We start from the raw sequence: 19,622 nt of genomic DNA on the forward strand, positions 1-19,622 counted from the left end.
CTGCAATACACACATATTCTCTGTAATTTTATTATTTCAAAGTGTGTTGTTTTACTTTTTTGACTGGTGTATGCATTTCATAATTTTTATTTCTCTCTTACACTTAAATGTAATTCTTTGAGTAGTGAGTTCTGAAATGCCTAACTTGTTCTAGCTGGAATAATTATCCCTATTGGTAACTTTTTAAATATATATATATTATATCTAGGTTTTTCTTTCTACTGGTGGCACACATCCACACATTATTGTGGTGCACATAACAAAATGTATTCTGCACATGGGCGAAAAAATTAGAGGGAACACTGTTGGAAACATCTCAAGGTGCTCAGATACCTCCAGAGATGCGTGTCAGCACAAACCTCTACACAGATGCGAAGGTCTAGTGTCTCAAGAAATGCTAGACTTAAATTGCTAAATATTTCATACCTGCTAAAAGTTTGGAATCTGGCATTATGATTGGGGCCTGCTGGTTGGCAGGAAATTGACCTTATCTCAGTGACCAATCCGGTCTGTCAACTTATGGTTTTTCTTCTTCTTCTTCTTAGGCTGTTCCCTTCTTTCCATTGCAGCAGGGGCTGCCTCCTGCTGGCAACGTAATATGCAGCCATCACAGGAGCTCCAGGGTATCGCCCTAGAATCAGTAAGAAAAAGAGAAGATTAAACCCACACCAATTTGAGCCAGAAAGGAACCAGATTTTAACGATAGCAACCTTGATTGGTCTGTGCCCATCAGCCTCACTTTATTACAAAGTAAGGGGAAGTGATTTTCAAAACAAAAACAAAAAAAGTGATACCAACAACCAGCCTTTAAATAAGCAGCGGTGAGAGAGGCCTTTTCTCCTGATTTTGTATAATCCTGTCTTGTAACAATGGTTTTGACTGTGAGTTTGGCCCTTTTACCATTCTGCAACCCTCCCATTCCCTTCCCTCATGTTTCTAATGGGAAAGTTACAGCAATAAAAAATAATAAAAAAAAAAATAATAATAATGGAGATATCCCATCTCCTAGAACTGGAAGGGACCTTGAAAGGTCATCAAGTCCAGCCCCCTGCCTTCACTAGCAGGACCAAGTACTGATTTTGCCCCAGATCCCCAAGTGGCCCCCTCAAGGATTGAACTCACAACCCTGGGTTTAGCAGGCCAATGCTCAAACCACTGAGCTATCCCTCCCCCCCAATGATGCCTTCCAGGAACAGGGTGTGATTTTTATCACTTGCAGTAGTTCATGGCATTGCCCACTGGAACTGGGATGCCTCTGACTTTAAAGTGCTTGGTTTGTGCACTGGCCTTGTGCTATGAAGTCCTGTTGCCATTCATCTCTGAAGTCTTTATGGAACCAATACTGGCCTCTGAGCTTATTCAGGTTGTGCTGCTGCTGGGACAAGCTTTTTAAAAAAACAAAACATTAAAGTTAACCACAGCAATGGGCCTGGCCTTTTCAACAACTTGCCAAGACTGATTATCCCACCACAGTAATTTAGCTGCGAAATCTTTGTAATCAGTGAGATGATCAACTCACTTGCATAATGATGACATCGCATTCCCCTGGCCCAGTGTCTGTCTACCATATCCTTGTGATTTTCCCAGTCCTTATTCTAGAACATAAGAACAGCCATACTGGGTCAGAGCACAGGTCCATCTAGCCCAGCATTCCAACAGTGGTCAATGCCAGGTGCTTCAGAGGGAATGAACAGAACAGGGAATTATCAAGTGATCCATCCTGTGCCGCCAACTCCCAGCTTCTGGCAAACAGAGGCTAGGGACACCATCCCTGCCCATCCTAGTTAATAGCTAGAGATGGACCTATCCTCCATGAACTTATCTAGTTCTTTTTTGAACCCTGTTATAGTCTTGACCTTTACAACATCCTCTGGCAAAGAGTTCCACAGGTTGACTGTATGTTGTGTGAAAAAACACTTCCTTTTGTTATTGCATTGGGTGACCCCTAGTTCTTGTGTTATGAGAAGGAGTAAATAACACATTTACTTTCTCCACACCAGTTATGATTTCATAGACCTCTATCATCTCCCCCCTTAGTCATCTCTTTTCCAAGTTGAAAAGTCCCAGTCTTATTAATCTTGCTTCATATGGAAGCTGTTCCATATCCCTAATCATTTTTCTTGCCCTTTTCTGAACCTTTTCCAAATCCAATATATCTTTTTTGAGATGGGATAATCAAAGCTGCATGCAGTATTCAAGATGTGGACATACCATGGATTTATATAGGGGCAATATGATATTTTCTGTCTTATTATCTATCCCTTTCTTCATGATTCCCAACATTCTGGTTTGCTTTTTTGACTGCCGCTGCATATTGAGTGGCTGTTTCAGACAACTAACCACAATGACTCCAAGATCTCTTTCTTGAGTGGTAACAGCTAATTTAGACCCTATTATTTTATATGTATAGTTGGGATTATGTTTTCCAGTGTGCATTACTTAACATTGAATTTTATCTGGCATTTTGTAGCCCCATCACCCAGTTTTGAGAGATCCTTTTGTAGCTCTTCGCAGTCTGCCTGGGACTTAAGTAGCTTGAATAGTTTTGTATCATCTGCAAATTTTGCCACCTCACTCTTCACTCCTTTTTTCAGATCATTTATTAATATGTTGAATAGGACTGGGCACAGTACAGATCCCTGGGAGACACCATTCTTTACACATTCTCTTATTGACTGATGTAAAATTTACTTAGGCCTGCTAAATTTACTTAGAAAGTTGCACTGGTTTAACTTAAATGGTTTTATTTTCGGTTCGGTGGCCATTTTGGTTTAACTTAAACAGATGCCTAATGAACTGATGCTAACCAGCAGGAAGACATTCTTACCCTGACATCAGAGTATCCAAACAGGGGCTTGCACCCATTAAACTAAAATGGTTTAAAAACCTATTTAAGTTAGAGCAGTGCACTTTTCTCCTGTAGACAAGGCCTTAGCACTCAAGCGTCAGTGACCTGACCTCTAAAAGCAGCTATAGAAGCCTAGAGCCCTGGTAAAACCTCCTCAATCTCTCCTACTCCTGCTAAGTCATGGGAAATGAGTTTGACTTCTCATTCACTTAAAACCAGAATCTTTTTTTAAAATATATCTGCTCCTGCTCTAAAAATCTCTGTATGACCACTATGGAAGCACCTATTGCCATTCTCTCTCTTGACTATCATCCTATGGGGTTTGCTGGTGTCGTGGCTGACTGAGGAGGGCAGATATTGGACTACAGCACAAAACAGTGGCCTGCATGCTGGCAAATGGGTACTGCTGTAAAGAGAGACTAGTGGCTGCAGATTAACATAATTGTTTTTAAACAGAAAGAACATTCAATTAAAGTTCTCCGCTCCTGCAGCTCTTTGAAAGGAAGGGAAGACTGGTGCTGCTTAGAAGAGAGGCAATTGCCACATTCAACTTAAAAAAGCCTTGGAGAAATCAGTTAGCAGCAAGAAGGCTCTTGAAAGAGTAACAGGGATTGACAGAAAGATAGTGGAAACATGCAAGCTTGTTAACATTTTAAAGTGCTACCCCATTCATCAGAACGATACTGCGGCATTGAAATGTTCCCTAGCATTGTGCTCCCACAGAAATGTCTGCACTGTGCTTTGCAAACGCATTGAATGTAGATGGATCATGTCACCCACCATAGAACTCCAGCCTCCTGTATAGTGGAATACAGTAGCTACAAGATAGTCTGTTAGCGTTAGTCAGTATCAGCAAAAACAATAAGGTGCCACAAGGACTCCTTGGAGACTAAAAGCGTTCGTGGGTTATAACCCCCTTCATCAGATTCAACTCTGCTGATGAAGTGGGTTATAGCCCACGAAAGCTTAAGGCCAAATAAATGTGTTAGTCCCTAAGGTGCCACAAGGACTCCTCATAGTGTTACTATATCCTGTAAAAACAATTGCAACAGTTTAGGACAGGAAGAACAGTGTAGCCAGTTTAAACTGCTATGGCCAATGAGGGAGGGAGACTGTAGTCAGCTAAGGACACTGGATCTAACATCGCTATTACTGTGAAAGATGCTGTGGTGTTTTCAAAGACTACCCAAAGTAAAAATCTGTTTTACCTCTCTTCTCAACTGCCAGCACCTGTAAGAGCATTGTGGCCCGTAGCAGCACTGCTTCAAGCAAGCAGAGACCCATCCTATTAAATTTACCTCTAGCATTTGGCTTGATCCATTCCCACAGCTTCACATACAGAGGGGAAGATATTGCAGCCTACTTTTTCTGGCTACAACCCACAGCAAAAAAAATTTTAAGGGCTATTCTGCTGCTTGATATAGTGATAGTCCACAAATCACACTGGATCCACTTCACACATCAAGGACAGGAAATTAAATACCATAATCTTCTCTCACAGATCCTTACCCCTCACATCTCCAGCCTGAAGAAATTCAGGAGCTTTTCTTAGCCCTTGAAGAAAAGTTCTTCAGTGAGTGACCACAGTTGAACTGGCTCCGATGCTTTTTATGACAAATTCTAGCAGTAGCTGCCAAAGGACTTGAAAGCTACAGGCCAAAGCTATGAAGTAAGTTGTCAAACTTTTCATCTCGCCCACTCCAAAACTTTGGCTACAGCTCGGGGAGATCTGTTCCTGTTGTCTTAACCTTGAGATCCCACCGAGATGAGGCAGTTATTTCTACCAGCTCCCGGATCCAGTTTCAAGCCACCCCCTTTGCAGCATGTAGATAACATGCTGGCAACAGGCATCCAAAAAGTTTTCATTACTCCAGGGGTAGGCAACCTGCAGCACGCGAGCTGATTTTCAGTGGCACTCACCCTGCCTGGGTCCTGGCCACCAGTCCAGGGGGCTCTGTATTTTAATTTAATTTTAAATGAAGCTTCTTAAACATTTTAAAAACCCTTTACTTTACATACAATAGTTTAGTTATATATTATAGACATAGAAAGAGACCGTCTAAAAATGTTAAAATGTATTACTGGCACATGAAACCTTAAATTAGAGTGAATAAATGAAGACTCGGCACATCACTTCTGAAAGGTTGCCGACCCCTGCATTACTCTATGGTAAGCTGCCCCTTTGAGTTTAATTACAACTATTTCCTGGCAGCTGTAGATCTCACAGGTACTGTGGGGTATATGATGGAATTAGAAAGAAGCATCCCCTTTGTCTTCTCCATCACTGTCCCCTTTTGCCTTCTGGATGAAGAAATGATGGGATTTTCTCTCTTTTTTTTAAAGCTGCACAGGTGGTGAACATGTTGCTGTGATTAGTTTTAAAACCAGAGCAATAGCAGAAAATGGAATCACATTGGCTGACTTTCCCTGCCAGGGAGAGGAGGTAGTGAAGACTTTTCTTCCTTTCAGTGAGCTCTTCCCATATCATCTTACCTCTTTGCATGTATATCGTTTCCTAGTCCCATTTGAAAAATAACATGTTTGAAAGCATCTGTCATCCCACAGCCAACCTGAGCCCATCCTGCCTGGGCCAGCATTGTTGGAAGAAGAACTTACATGGGAGGTTACTATATAGAGCTGTTTTCTCAGTGCACAGGGACGGTTGCTGAAGCCAACACATACTTGATGCTTATTGACATTTTACAGGGAGGAGTTACACAACTTCTGGAACTGAAATGGAAACACAGTAGGAGAGCAGAAATCCACCAGTGTATGTTAACCTGAAGTCAGTCAAGTGCTGGTGGGTGGTCTCTGACATACCTGGCTGAGCCACACATATAAGAAGGGTGTGCATTCCCTCCCACACCTGATTTTTAATTCCCCCTCCCTCCCCCTTTTTTCCAGCTCTGAGGCATATCATGGCAGTACTTACCAGGGCATCAAAATATTTGCTGTCCCCACTGTCAGTCAGCATGGTTATGAAGAGCTTAAAATGTAGCAGCTACAGATAGACTTTGGTTCAGCATAAAGCTTTTCCTAGTGAGAACTATTTGTAATAATGGTTATTAAAGTCAGAATGCCCAGCACCAGAAACTGTTACCATCAGGCCTCATGTACCCGATACCATGAAAGCAAGGTAGCGGCTGAGAAGCAGTCAGGCCCAATTCCATCAACAGCCAACACACTGACTCAACCTTCCCTGTTTTCAGTCAGGGACAAGATGCTTACTTTCTGCCAGGGGTGCATTTGCTCTGGTATTCCCATTTTCTAGCAGGATTGAATAGACTTTTCCCCCTTTTTGTATAGGCTGTTATTCAATCCCAGCATTTTAATCTTTTGAAAGAATGCACTTCATACATATTAGCATGGATCTTTTGCAATTGTGTATTCTAACTCTAGCCAGTGTTACTACTTAAATATTACAGAAGCCACCCTACGAGGGACTCAACAGTTTCAGTAATTAAGAGCTAGGGAATAGGCACAGTGGAATTCACTTACTGTAACCCTAACATTGCTTTTAGTCCCTAAGCTTTCCTACTGAGAAGCCTAAGCGTTCTGAGAGCAGCAGTTCTCAGGACTGTGCAAGTTAACACAGGCTCTTGCTGTTGAATAACCAACCATATTATGACAAGGTAGTACAAAAGTAGGTAACAGTTATGTGGAGAAGGAATTTTGAACTAGTCTGTCATGGAAATAATTTCAAATAAACAAAATGCACATTAGGCCCCAGGTGAAGGCAATAGCTGATTTTCTGTATTTTGTTAGTAGCCCAGGGGGATAGCTCCATGGTTTGAGCATTGGCCTGCTAAACCCAGGGTTGTGAGTTTAATCCTTGAAGGGGCCACTTAGGGATCGGGGGCAAAATCAGTACTTGGTCCTGCTAGTGAAGGCAGGGGGCTGGACTCGATGACCTTTCGGGGTCCCTTCCAGCTCTATGAGATATACCTATCTCCATATATTATTATTATATTAAACTACTATAGTTTAACTTTGAAGAGAGAAACTTTGGTAGCATAGAAACTCACAAGGTCCAGTTTTCTGTCCTCCTCTCCCCTACAGAAGGGAAGTAGGATATTTCTTTATTCCAGGCCATGCTCATATTCAGTTTGTGCCTTCCATACATAAACTCTGCCCATTCCCCAATTATAGGCTCAATTCTCAAGAAATGCTACCTTCTGTAGGACAGAATAGAAGTTAAAAATGGATGAGATTTATTAGGTGAGCTAGTCCCAGTACTGTGCAAGATTGTTCTCTACAGAATTGTCCCTGTTTGCTGTCAGCACCGCATTATGTCACAGATGAGAGGGAGTTTTAGGAACAAGCACGTCAGGAGCACAAGACAGGTAACCAAGAGCAAATCCCAAACCTCCCCCAAGAGCATTTAGTTTTTAGTCATGTAAATAATAAAAGCTGAGAAACGTTTCTCTTTGCTCACTGAAGCAATAGCTTTCACTGGGGCCATCCACCTTACACACATCATTCCTTCCATGTAGGTGGTGTCACGATTTAGTGCTTCATGACCATGGCAGGGATACAAGGTGTCTGTATAAAATCTTTTATTAAATTTAAAATACACAGTCTGAGGTAACAAAAGCGCACACATACAAATAAGTATTTCTAACAGAGGCTGTGGAGAACATCAACAAAGTATGATAAAACAAGCAAGAGTTGCAGTGAGTAGCCAACCCTGTGCCACACAAACATTTAAAGTGCCTCAGAGTGGTTTTATTGCCAGGTGTAATCTTAATTGTGGTCTACGTTCCAAAGTTTGACTCTTCCTCAACTATGATGGTTCCACAAGACTAGCAGACTTTGCCTGTTCTAAGAACAGATGGCATTGGAGAGCCAGACAGCACAGTTTCAATAGCTGTGGGAGTGAAGAAAGAATACATTTTAAAAGAATAATTTCTTCAGTAAAGCAGGTTGAACAATTTTGCAGCCTAAAGCTGGTGCTGTAGTTTCTCAGAAAGATCATGAGATATGAGCCACCTAACTTGAGAAACAAACGAAGCCACAGCAACACCAGCAAGATGTAAAATTGAGCAGTATTGTATGGGAAGAAGAGCAGACCAAAGCCAAAGCATACTTACTAATAGTCTCATTGCTTTAATGAGACAAGAACCTTCTCCAAAATACATCGAAAATTTCCAGATGACAAATGAGTTTCAGACTCCCATTCTCACCTGCTTGAGCCTATCCAAACTTATCCCTCTGAGCAATGCTGAACCGCTGGGAAGAACCAACTCCTTTCATTGCTATAGCTAATCTACTTGTCCAGGGCAGAATGGAGAGCAAATGTTTGCACTGCTACCTCACTGTAACTGCCAGGCCAGCAACTTCCACCAGCACTAAGTTTGATTTTGTTTTTGCCAAAAGTTTCATAAAGGAGAGTTTGGAGTGAGTATGTTCCTGCAGCAGCTCTGATCAGTAACCATTAATACTGGATATTCATTTGTTATTTGATGGTTACAGCTAGAGCTCAGATGACTTGAGTCTGCACGGTATCCATGAAATGCCGCATTTTACGGAGGTAGGCATCACCAAGCCATAGGGAGAATTCTCCACTTCTTCCTGTGAAGCCCACTAGGGCTTCCAGATCAAATAAGTAAGTAGTGTGGAATATATTCTAGGGAAGGTTTACTATACAAATTTTAAGATGAGGGAATGCAGAAGCTTTTATATTGCAGTCACAGCTCTGTGCCAGAATGGAAGGGAAGAGAATGGAGACTGGTTTACAGGCAATAGCTAATGCATCCACAGCAGAAGGACAAGGCCCAGAGATCTGATTAATTTTTAAAAATCTGTAACAACATATTTCAAACAATTTTTGCCATTAATTCCAAGCACTGTTCTCCCTCCATAAATGGTGCTGTTGTAACTGCACATCAGTTAAGTCTGCTTCCTCCCTCAAGACCTCCTCCCAACATGCCTGTGTGAGCAAGGTCTCCTGTATGGCACAAGCGTACATTGAGACAAAAGAGGAGCTCTCTTCTATCTTCCTCTGACAATACATTCCTGTCCCATAATATCAATTGTGTCCAAAGATACAGTAGCCCACCTCCAAACCACAAGTTAAAATAGAGCTTAGGGCAAGAAGAGAATTGGAGGGAAAACCAGGGCTACTTAGTCACCTTCCTAGAACTAAGAGCTTTTAGAAAGAGTTAAATATCAATCCCAGAGGTGTTAACTATTTTCAGACAGGTTGGAAATAGGTTGAGTCCCTATTTACCTGCCAATACTCCAGTTCAGTCCTTTTTGTTTCCCATGTCAGAGTAGCTGGGACAAACAGCTGACACAGCAGACAGCTTCAGTCTCTAAACTAAAGGTAATAGTGATGCATACATTCCAATAACAATTTGGCATATTAAACAGTCTTTGTATTTATTTTAAGAATGTATTTCTGTTAATCTAAGCAAGAATATTCACAAACTACTGTGATGAAAATACATTGTTTCTGCTAGAAAGTTTTTGGATAAACATTAGATTAGATTACACCATGCCACTCTTTCAGAAACAGCCACCATTTAGTTACATGGCCAAGTACCATGGAATGAAGTAATTACATGGAAAGCTCTAATTAAACACTGCACAAGACAATCCTCATCTGCTGTACCAAGGACAGTGGAATTGACACTTCGGAGCATGGCCACCGAGTTGATAAGGTTGGCAGCCTCAGTCACCAACATCCTTCTTCACTATTATACAAGTGAAGGATCAGTCTGCAATACTCCATTAAAAAAATTGGGCAAGCTATATAGGACTTGCATATTAAAATTACTATACAAATAAATAATTGTTCCTTTACATACAACCATTGGGGGAAATGGGAAGCAATCAAGATTTATTCTGACCGGTCTCCCTCAAGGTCAAACCATTAATCCAAGGAGAATTCAGAAGTATTGGTCAGGATTCCTGTGTGACAGGAACAGTGGAATACAGGACCTGTGGAAGAAGCCAGTCAGAATCAAAAGACCTCATCACCACACCTTAATTAGACTAGCATTCCAAGGACAAGAACCCTATTTCAGATTACATGTTAGCAGGGAAATTCAGTTTCAATTCCAGCCCAAACTGGTGGCAACTGAAATCTTTTACCATCTGATGTCTAGTTAGTGGTTTACCCTAATTCCTAGGGTAAAACTTTCTACATAGCTAAACCACCACTGCACTGGTTCAACAGAGAGGTCAAAAATTGACCAAGCATCAAGTGAGCTACCCTATCTCCTGAGAGGAGACTGCTGAAGCAGAGGACTGAGACAGCCATATAGGGCTTCGTGGGGGAATTTGCCCTGCCTTGCCTGCTGTACCTGCAATTCAGAGAGAGGACTTCAGTCTCCAGATTTACTGTTAAAACACTGCAACCACCATGTGAAACTGATGATGTTTCCAGTCTTCTACAGCAGTGGTTCTTTTGTACTGGTGACCCCTTTTACGCAGCAAGCCTCTGAGTGCAACACCCCCCATAAATTAAAAACACTTAATATATTTTACATCATTATAAATGCTGGAGGCAAAGCTGGGTTTGGGATGAAGGCTGACAGCTCTTGACCCCCCCCCCCCATGTAATCATCTCCCAACCCCCAGTTTGAGAACCCCTGTACAGCATCCTTTATGTTCTAGTCCCCATTAGCTTAAGAATTCACAGTCAAATGATAGTAAACAGTCTAAAACTGATCTGATAGTTAGTGTACTGTTGGGTACGACAGTGCCTTACACCAGTGGTTTTCAAACTTTTTTTCTCAGTTGAAGAAAATTGTTGATGCCCGTGACCCAACATCATAATATCTTTTGACTAGAGTTTTCATAAAATCATAACATTGCAGTACGTTCCAGCTTACCCCACTTTACATAACTAGCTAGACACTAGCCTTAGTAACCCTATGGTAAGGAGTGTGGGAGGTGGCCCAGGATAGGGCAGAGGGTGGGGTGCAGGGGTGAGGGCTCTAGGGTGGAGCTGGGGATGAGGGGTTCAGGGTGCAGGAGGGGGTTCAGGGCTGGGGCAGAGGGGTTGGGATGCAGGCGGGTGAGGGCTCTGGGGTAGGGTCAGGGATGAGGAGTTTGGGGTGCAGGCAGGCTGCCCCAGGGCTGGGGCCAGAGGACTCCCCCCAGCTCTCCCCCTGCCGGCAGGCAGCACAGAGCTCCGGGGGGAAGGGCCTCTCTCCCCTTGCCGGCAGCAGCCCTGCAAGCCATAACTTGCTCCCCTCCCCAGTTCCCACCCACCCCCTACCTCTCTCTTCTTCAGGTCCCTGTTGCACGGCCCTTTAGAGCCGCTGCACAGCAACGATCGTTATAATTTGAATCAGCCAGGCGACCCAGTGCCTGACATTCTGCGACCCAGTCCTGGATCGTGACCTGTACTTTGAAAAAAAAAAAACGGCCTTAGACCACAAGTTTCAGGTTGGGGGTCACTTGCTTCTCAGACTGATATGAGCGAGAGGTGCCCGAAAGACATTCCCAGCTCCAGGAAGAAAAAACTAGCAACCCTTATAGGCAACTGTGCTTCAGCATGGTAGGTTTGAGAGAGCCCAGTATTCTTCAGCAAGAAAGCTGGGGTTTTCTATCAGTGAGGAAAGGAGGCAAGAGACCCCTTTGGGGGCAAAAGAAGGGTGATTGGTATCAATCTCTATTGCAGCTCATTTCAACTAACATTTCTGCAGTCCGCCATGGAGAACAGTCTTATAGCAGACTTAAAAATAGAGGCAACAATTAGAAAATTACAGTGAATTAGTGTAATCTGCAACAGAATGAAGTGTTTGGTCACTACCCTACTAACGGCTTTCTGCTTCCTCATTACAATATACAAAACATTTGACAGAATTCCTGAAATTTGTGCTGTACACACTTGAGGTTTTAACAAAGCTGCTACTGTCTAGTCTCAAAAACAAAACTAACACAAAAGGTCAAACAACAACATGCAATGACTAGGGCCAAAATTTTAAAGTGTGAGCATAAAGTCAGACCTAATCGGCAGCATGATTTTCATAGGGGCCCAGGAAGGGCAGAGAGACACACTCTAGCAGATTCTATTTCAGGACCGAGGCCTGTTTATAAAAGCAGTTTTGAGGCAGGAACCCCACCTTTCTCTGTGTACAGCACCTTACTGAGTACAACACGACCCCCAATCTGATAGGGCTCTTGGCACGAACATAACGGTCAACTTTTCATTATATAACCTGGCTCACATTTGTCTAACATGCAAGAGATGCCAAGGTGCATCCACACGTGGAAAATATGTGGTAACACGCAGTAATGAATGTGTGCGAAACCCATTACAGGTGCTTATTAGGGAGAAACAGGTTAATTTGACACTGCTTTCTTATTTCCTGTTCTATTACCTATAAATGTGCTGAGCAGTTACCACTCATGGGGCCATACAATATACTGAACCCAAAATATTGCTCCTATAGAGCAGTTATCCTGACAGTGAAGGGTGCAATCAAACTGAAAGAAACCAAGCAATGAATCTAGGGAACTGCTGTTAGAGATAAAGAATTTAGGCCAATCAGGTCAGTATCAAAAACTAGGATTGCAAGTTTGAAATGAGATTACCCCAGTACAGACACCAACCTGATCACCCCTTGCTGCTATGAACGTTGGCGCTTTTTCCCATAGGAGATTCTCCTGATTCGAATTTCTAGTTGGAAAGCATCCAGTCTTTCCTTTGGGTTAAACGTTAACATGTCATGCAGGAGTCTGCAGAGATCGTCTGGCATGGACTTCTTGTTCTTCAGAGGAATTTGCAGTTCCATGTTGGGATTCTCCAGCAGTGCCTCGCCAACAGGAATAAGCTGCTTGCCTTGACAGATGTAGGTTCCTGGGTATAGTTTGTAAAGAGGGAGAAGTCAGATTGGGGAAAAGGAGAATCCACACCACACATCCATCTGACAAGCAACACAAGATTTATTAGTAGACATTCACAGCATGTGAAACCCAACTTCAGAGGCAACTGCCAAGATAAGTGTTGTAAGATACCAGCCGCAGAAGAAGTTCATTACCAAAATAGGAACCATTAAGTTTGTTACATCCCCATTTCTGCACCAAGTGTGCATCAAGCAGAGGGAAACAAAGACACTTAAATTTGGCCTGCACAGGACATTGTCAAATGGTTATAGGGATTGCATGCAAAGAAAACAGCCTGTTGCAAAGAGCTTCCCCTACTCCACTCGGTTTCAATTAATTTTATTGCATCGGTAGAACTGGAAGCTAAGACAGACAGAGGCAGGTTGTGTTTGGTTCACTTTAGATGACTTAGAAAAAAGTGAACTGAGCAAATAGTGATTCAAACCACTTTTAATAATAAATGACAGTATGTTCCATTTACCTTTATCCAGACTGCTGGATACAGCTTCTCCTCAGCAAAATTAAGGAACAGAAATGTAAATAAAGACTGGGCAAAGTGGATTAGCTGGGTTCCAAAGAGACAGCAAAGGAAGCTGCTCAGTCAAGCCGCTCTGCCCTCGCAGCAAGCATTGAATAAATGACCGATCTGCATATGGAGGTTAGCCAGGCAAGTCTCTTATCTCGAGCTGGCGGATGGCTATTGAATAAACTTCAATGAAGTCTGTTCGTGCCTTGGTCTCAGACCCAGAATATTTACTGTTTTTCTAGCCAAGAACTAAAAGGCTTTTTCCGGTTTGGCATTTTGAAAAGGAACGATCTCAGTTCTTAATTCCATTATGTTTTGAAAACTTAAAGCAGCCGCTCAGTAAAAGGAGCCGTCTCTGAATGCCTTTATTGTGACTTGAACTTATGATGTCAGATATTTAAAAAAATGTGTACATTAGGCTTCCTTGAGTAGGAGTTGAAATGCCTCTGATTAGTATGTTCATATAAAAAAGATTGTCATTCTGTTCTTTCAAGGTGCATTTTCTGGTGCAACATATATTCCTAGAATCAGACCATCCATCCCTGTAGAATCTCGTTCAGCCAGACACAGCACTAAGGATGACTTAAACATCCCTTCCAGCCTTATAACCTATTTTCTTACATGTCCTTACAATCCTTTGGATGGGTCCTTTGCCTTGTGGCCTTTAAATATACCACCACCATCAGCAGGACAAAATGTACCAACTGTAGATCAGCCTATCTTCAAGGAAAGATAGATTTACTGCAAGGGTAACAAGGTAGAGCAGAGGTTCTCAAACTGGGGGGTGCAGAATGTATTTGGGTGGCGGCGCGTGAGAAGATTTAGGGGAAGGGGCGGGGGGGAAACTTACTGCGCACATTTTGCCCCCAGCAATGAACAACTAGCAAAGATGATTCCTCCAGACACATCAGGTCCGCATTTGACTCTAGATGGCGCTGTGCGTTTTGATGGATTTCTGTTAAGCTTGCCTAGCATTATACAAATTGCCATTTGTAGGTTAATCCATTTGCACATTTAAGTGTCAGCATGGACCACAATTGCAGTTTTGCTTTTGCTCTTATTACAATGGATCATTGGCTCATTCGTGCCACAGAAAAAAACAACTCAAGTGAAAAACAAAGACACCAAAACTCATTCAAGTGAAGCACTGCCACCGCACGTATCGGTAGATGTACTTGTGTGACGGGAGGTGGGCGCGTAAACTACCACAGACACAAGGAAGGGGGGGGGGGGGGGGCGCGATCAAGTAAGTTTGAGAACCACTGGTAAAGCAGACATGGCTATCAAGCTGCTGAATCTTGACCATAGAGTGTGGATATACTGAAAATGCTTCACCAATGGAATTGAACTCTGAGTTTCAGTATTTCCTTTGGAATATGTTCGGGGGTTTTGTTTTGGAGTTCTTTGGTTGGTTGGTCTATTCAAGTTCATTGGAGCTAGTCCCATTTCTGCTGAGCACCTGTTGATCTCCCAACCCCCTATCCTCAATGGATGGCCCAAGCCAGGTGACAAGTTTTCTTCTCCTGGCCGTTTATGTCACAAAAGTTTTTTGTAAACGGAAAAGCGGTAGAGATCACAAAAGTCTAACAAAGCTTTCAAACAAAAGTAAAGTTCAGAATGTGCTCTAAACATGTTGCTCCTAGGTCTTAAAGATTGGGGAGTCCCGCAAAGGAAGCGGATCAACATGAGGAAAGGGGTAGGGAGAAAGAGGAAGAGGGCTTTATGGATTTCTGGCAATACCTCTGGTGGAGACATGGAGAAATGTTGACAGACTCCAGAGGAAGCCATATCCACTACTATGCCAGAAAAAAGGGTGGTGATGTGACTATGCCTGGGAGAAGGATCCTCAGGACTTAGAGGATTGCTGGGGATAGGGCAGGAGAATGATCTATCCATTAGGGTTCATTGCTGGCTGTACAGCAATAATTCTCACCAAGTAATTCCTTCTCAGAGTCTCCATCCCTGAAGGTAATCCTCTCTACCATAGCCCAGAAAATGATCCCAAGGGCAAAGATATCAGCTTTGGCAGTATAACGACCTTCCCACACTTCTGGTGCCATGTAAAAGTTTGACCCACAGGCTGACGAGAAGCAATGCTGGTTCACATTCACTTTCCCCTGGCATATCTTACTCAGGCCAAAGTCCGCTACCTATTGACGAAAAGGGGAGAGATTAGGAGGTCACCATTATTACCTATATCATTGTACTGTGCATACAGGCATGAACAGAACAGCAATTGAGCAGGTAGCTATATTGAGTGCTCTGAACTATTATATTCACTATTATCTGTATTGAATAACAAAACTTCAGTTTGATTGTCCTTTGGCTGCTCCAAAGGTGAAAGCAATATGCCAGTATTGATCTTGACGGCCAAGACATGGGTTACTCACAAGAGACAGGCCTACCCTCCTCTGAGTTAACTGCTGGAACTCCCGGGGAATTGGGAGTAAATTGTGAGTTGACTTTCTTGCCACTAAGCTGCTCTTCCCATTGAATTATTACAGAGAAAGACTTGTTTTCAGTCTGTCACAGTAAGGAAGAGAATTAGTCAGTCTTCAGTTTAACCAGGAAGACCCATGGCTGGAGCCCAGATGAAGCAAGAGACAAGAAAACCTCTTGCTTCCAAAACAGCAAGTAGTGCTATAGACTACAATATTGGAAGTGTTGACAAGTGTGTAAGGACTGTAGGTCCACCAATAAGGGAAGGGAATATGCTGTATAAACCTTTGAAGACCTTATTCTCAATATCTTCGTGCTTCCTTCCCATACCCCCAAAGGACAAAACTAATCTGTTCCAGAAAGCCGGAACCATAGTTGCAATCAGTTAATCCAGAATGTATTTAAAATGTCCCTTTCTGCGAGCAACTTTACCCTCTACCATTTAGCGTGGCAACCCTCTAGTCTCAGTGTTACCAAGTATAGCCCCAATAGATCCTGGACCCAACAGTGTGATTTCAGTGCAATCACAAGTGCCCTACTGCTTTCATTGAGAAAATATTCCAGCACTGATCAGGAACACAGTGGCTAGGTAGTGGTTTAAAACTGAATTAGCCCTAAATTGTTCCTCTTAAGGGAACGTCTCGTGCATGACAGATGCTACAGAAATGCTCTCAGGATTCCCCAAAGAGGCCAAAAGGTAACTGACTGCCCCACACCCTCACCAAAATTCTCTTTTGAGACTCATACAAGTGAATTGCCTGGCCTTGTCTAAAAGTTCAAAGGGAAGGAAACAAATGAGGAAACTGAATATCACAATATTATCCAAGTGACCAACTCAGTGCAAGTAATGCAATTGGCATAACACTTCACCCACATATTGAGCAGCAGCAAGAAGGATTACCCTCTTACCTTTACTACCGGACCTCCAGGGCTATGGGAAATAAGAATATTATCTGACTTCAGGTCTCTGTGCACAATCTGATTTCTGTGCAAGAAGGCAACAGCACTGCTCAGCTGCTGCATGAAGCTATTATTCAGCTGAGAATCTGGAGTGCGAGACAGCAAAAAATCATTCATGTTTCCACCATCACAGAACTCCATCACAAACCACACAAAACAGGCAGACTTGGGGTCCATGCATCTCCGCCCTTTCAGACAGGTCTCAATCAGCAGCAGATGACTGTCCGATTTCCTGTACTGGCGGCTGATTGGCTGAAAGACTTGGCCACTCTGCAAGACGCACTCTTCTAACTGGATCACATTCTCATGTTGGCTCTGAACACTTTGCAGGGCCCAAAACTCTTGCAAAGCCAGTTCCACATTTTCAGGTACGTTACAATGCATCCTTTTCACGGCCACTTTGTTTCTGGTTTGACTGACAACTGCCTCGTAAACTACCCCATAGCTCCCTCGACCCACTTCCCGTACAATGTTGTACTTAGCTTCTGTAGCCATATCTTTTTGTGGCCCAATGGGCAATAGACAAAAACAATCTTTGAAGTCATAACACTCCTCAGACTTCAACCTGCAACAAAATCCTGAAAGAGACAAGGAAAGTTTGGTAAAAATCTGACAGCTCACCCACAATACTTCATGTGCTTCTGTTTGATCCTTTAGTTTAGTGGTCTATATTTTATTGTGTGTTGCTTGGAACATAGAAGCCTATTGCCTAGGGATTGGTAGCAACAGTGGGATTTTAAGAAAGAAATCGAGCATAGACACATCTTTCAAGAATCACCGTTCAGCACAGTCCTGCTGCACAGTTTGCTACAACCACACTGCAAAATGGCACTGTGCAGAACTAAACTGCTGCATTAACAGTGAACACAATGAACAATGTTTGGTAAAGAGAAAGGTGACCTTCCCAGTGCAGAGTGCATCCCTCAAGTAGAGGAGAAACGGAGGAAGGCATCACCTGAGCAGCAGCTTCTAGGCAAAGCTGGCTTGCCAACACTGCCTCTCCAAAGGTGCTGAACAGACAGGAACACTAATTCAGCCCCACCCCACATCACAACAGCACCAACCCCTACACCCACTCCCCACATCTGCAGTCCCAAATCCCACTCCCTCACTGACTAACCACATGCGCCCGCTGTATCGTCACCCCAGTGCCAGCTATCCCCTCCCCATGGCCCAGCCATCACCACAACCTGCCCCCCCAACCCCTCCACGTCCCCATGGCCCAGCCATCACCACAACCTGCCCCCCACGAGACCCCTCCGCCTCCCCACGGCCCAGCCATCACCACAACCTGCCCCCCACGAGACCCCTCCGCCTCCCCACGGCCCAGCCATCACCACAACCTGCCCCCCCCGACCCCTCCACCTCCCCACGGCCCAGCCATCACCACAACCTGCCCCCCACGAGACCCCTCCGCCCCCCCACGGCCCAGCCATCACCACAACCTGCCCCCCCCGACCCCTCCGCCTCCCCACGGCCCAGCCATCACCACAGCCTGCCCCCCACGAGACCCCTCCGCCTCCCCACGGCCCAGCCATCACCACAGCCTGCCCCCCCCGACCCCTCCGCCTCCCCACGGCCCAGCCATCACCACAGCCTGCCCCCCCCGACCCCTCCGCCCCCCCACGGCCCAGCCATCACCACAACCTGCCCCCCCCGACCCCTCCGCCTCCCCACGGCCCAGCCATCACCACAGCCTGCCCCCCCCGACCCCTCCGCCTCCCCACGGCCCAGCCATCACCACAGCCTGCCCCCCCCCCGACCCCTCCGCCCCCCCACGGCCCAGCCATCACCACAGCCTGCCCCCCCCCCGACCCCTCCGCCCCCCCACGGCCCAGCCATCACCACAGCCTGCCCCCCACGAGACCCCTCCGCCTCCCCACGGCCCAGCCATCACCACAACCTGCCCCCCCCCGACCCCTCCGCCTCCCCACGGCCCAGCCATCACCACAGCCTGCCCCCCCCCCGACCCCTCCGCCCCCCCATGGCCCAGCCATCACCACAACCTGCCCCCCACGAGACCCCTCCGCCCCCCCACGGCCCAGCCATCACCACAACCTGCCCCCCCCGACCCCTCCGCCTCCCCACGGCCCAGCCATCACCACAGCCTGCCCCCCCCGACCCCTCCGCCCCCCCACGGCCCAGCCATCACCACAACCTGCCCCCCCCGACCCCTCCGCCTCCCCACGGCCCAGCCATCACCACAGCCTGACCCCCACGAGACCCCTCCACCTCCCCACGGCCCAGCCATCACCACAACCTGCCCCCCACGAGACCCCTCCGCCTCCCCACGGCCCAGCCATCACCACAACCTGCCCCCCCCGACCCCTCCGCCTCCCCACGGCCCAGCCATCACCACAACCTGCCCCCCCCGACCCCTCCGCCTCCCCACGGCCCAGCCATCACCACAGCCTGCCCCCCCCGACCCCTCCGCCTCCCCACGGCCCAGCCATCACCACAACCTGCCCCCCCCGACCCCTCCGCCCCCCCACGGCCCAGCCATCACCACAGCCTGCCCCCCCCCCGACCCCTCCGCCCCCCCATGGCCCAGCCATCACCCTGCTCCGCGTCCTGCCCCTCACTCACCAACGGCCCGGCCCAGCCCCCACCCCGGCCTCCGGCACACTGAGGCGAAGGCTGCTCAGGGCCCCGCCAGCCCGGAGCGGAGGTCCGCGGGGTTCTCACCGCTCCGCGCCTGCGCGGCTCCCCTCAGCGCGGGGGAAAGACCCGGCTCTGCCCCGCGCTGACCTACCCGGCCGGTGCCCGCCGCACTTCCCGCCACGGCCACGCGACACAGCCCATTGGCCAGCGCCAGCCAACCAGCGAGGAGGGGCGGGAGCCTGGGGCGCACACCCACCAACCAGCGGCCGGAGGGGTGGAGCCGCAGCCACGCACCCACCAACCAGCGAACACTTGGGCTCGCTCCGTGAGCGTGGTCACTCACTGCGCAGCCCCGCCTCCGCCGCGCAGGCGCTCTGAAGCCCGACTGGGAGGCGTGCTGCAGAGCGG

General features: G+C 46.1%; 1 protein-coding gene across 3 annotated transcripts; it reads right to left on the reverse strand.

Annotated features, from left to right (window-relative positions):
* Window positions 1–491: 491 nt before the first annotated feature.
* LOC128833544 (serine/threonine-protein kinase PDIK1L-like) lies at window positions 492–19,385 on the reverse strand. 3 transcript variants are annotated; one of them, XR_008444266.1, is made up of 6 exons: window positions 19,366–19,385; window positions 16,563–17,191; window positions 15,148–15,364; window positions 12,416–12,662; window positions 9,078–9,790; window positions 7,395–7,715 (listed from the first exon to the last, which is right to left on the reverse strand). XR_008444266.1 is itself a non-coding variant. In XM_054021500.1 (5 exons), exons 2-4 carry the CDS (start codon window positions 17,106–17,108, stop codon window positions 12,433–12,435), a joined length of 993 nt encoding a protein of 330 aa, XP_053877475.1. In that variant the 5' UTR covers window positions 17,109–17,191; window positions 19,366–19,385; the 3' UTR covers window positions 492–631; window positions 12,416–12,432. The 3 variants fall into 3 exon arrangements, 1 of the variants encoding a protein (XP_053877475.1); XR_008444267.1 differs by lacking the exon at window positions 19,366–19,385 and adding an exon at window positions 19,200–19,322; XM_054021500.1 differs by lacking the exons at window positions 7,395–7,715; window positions 9,078–9,790 and adding an exon at window positions 492–631.
* Window positions 19,386–19,622: the final 237 nt, after the last annotated feature.

The sequence above is a fragment of the Malaclemys terrapin genome, chromosome 3 (assembly GCF_027887155.1).
Source record: "Malaclemys terrapin pileata isolate rMalTer1 chromosome 3, rMalTer1.hap1, whole genome shotgun sequence".
In the NCBI taxonomy this organism is placed as follows: Eukaryota; Metazoa; Chordata; order Testudines; family Emydidae; genus Malaclemys; species Malaclemys terrapin.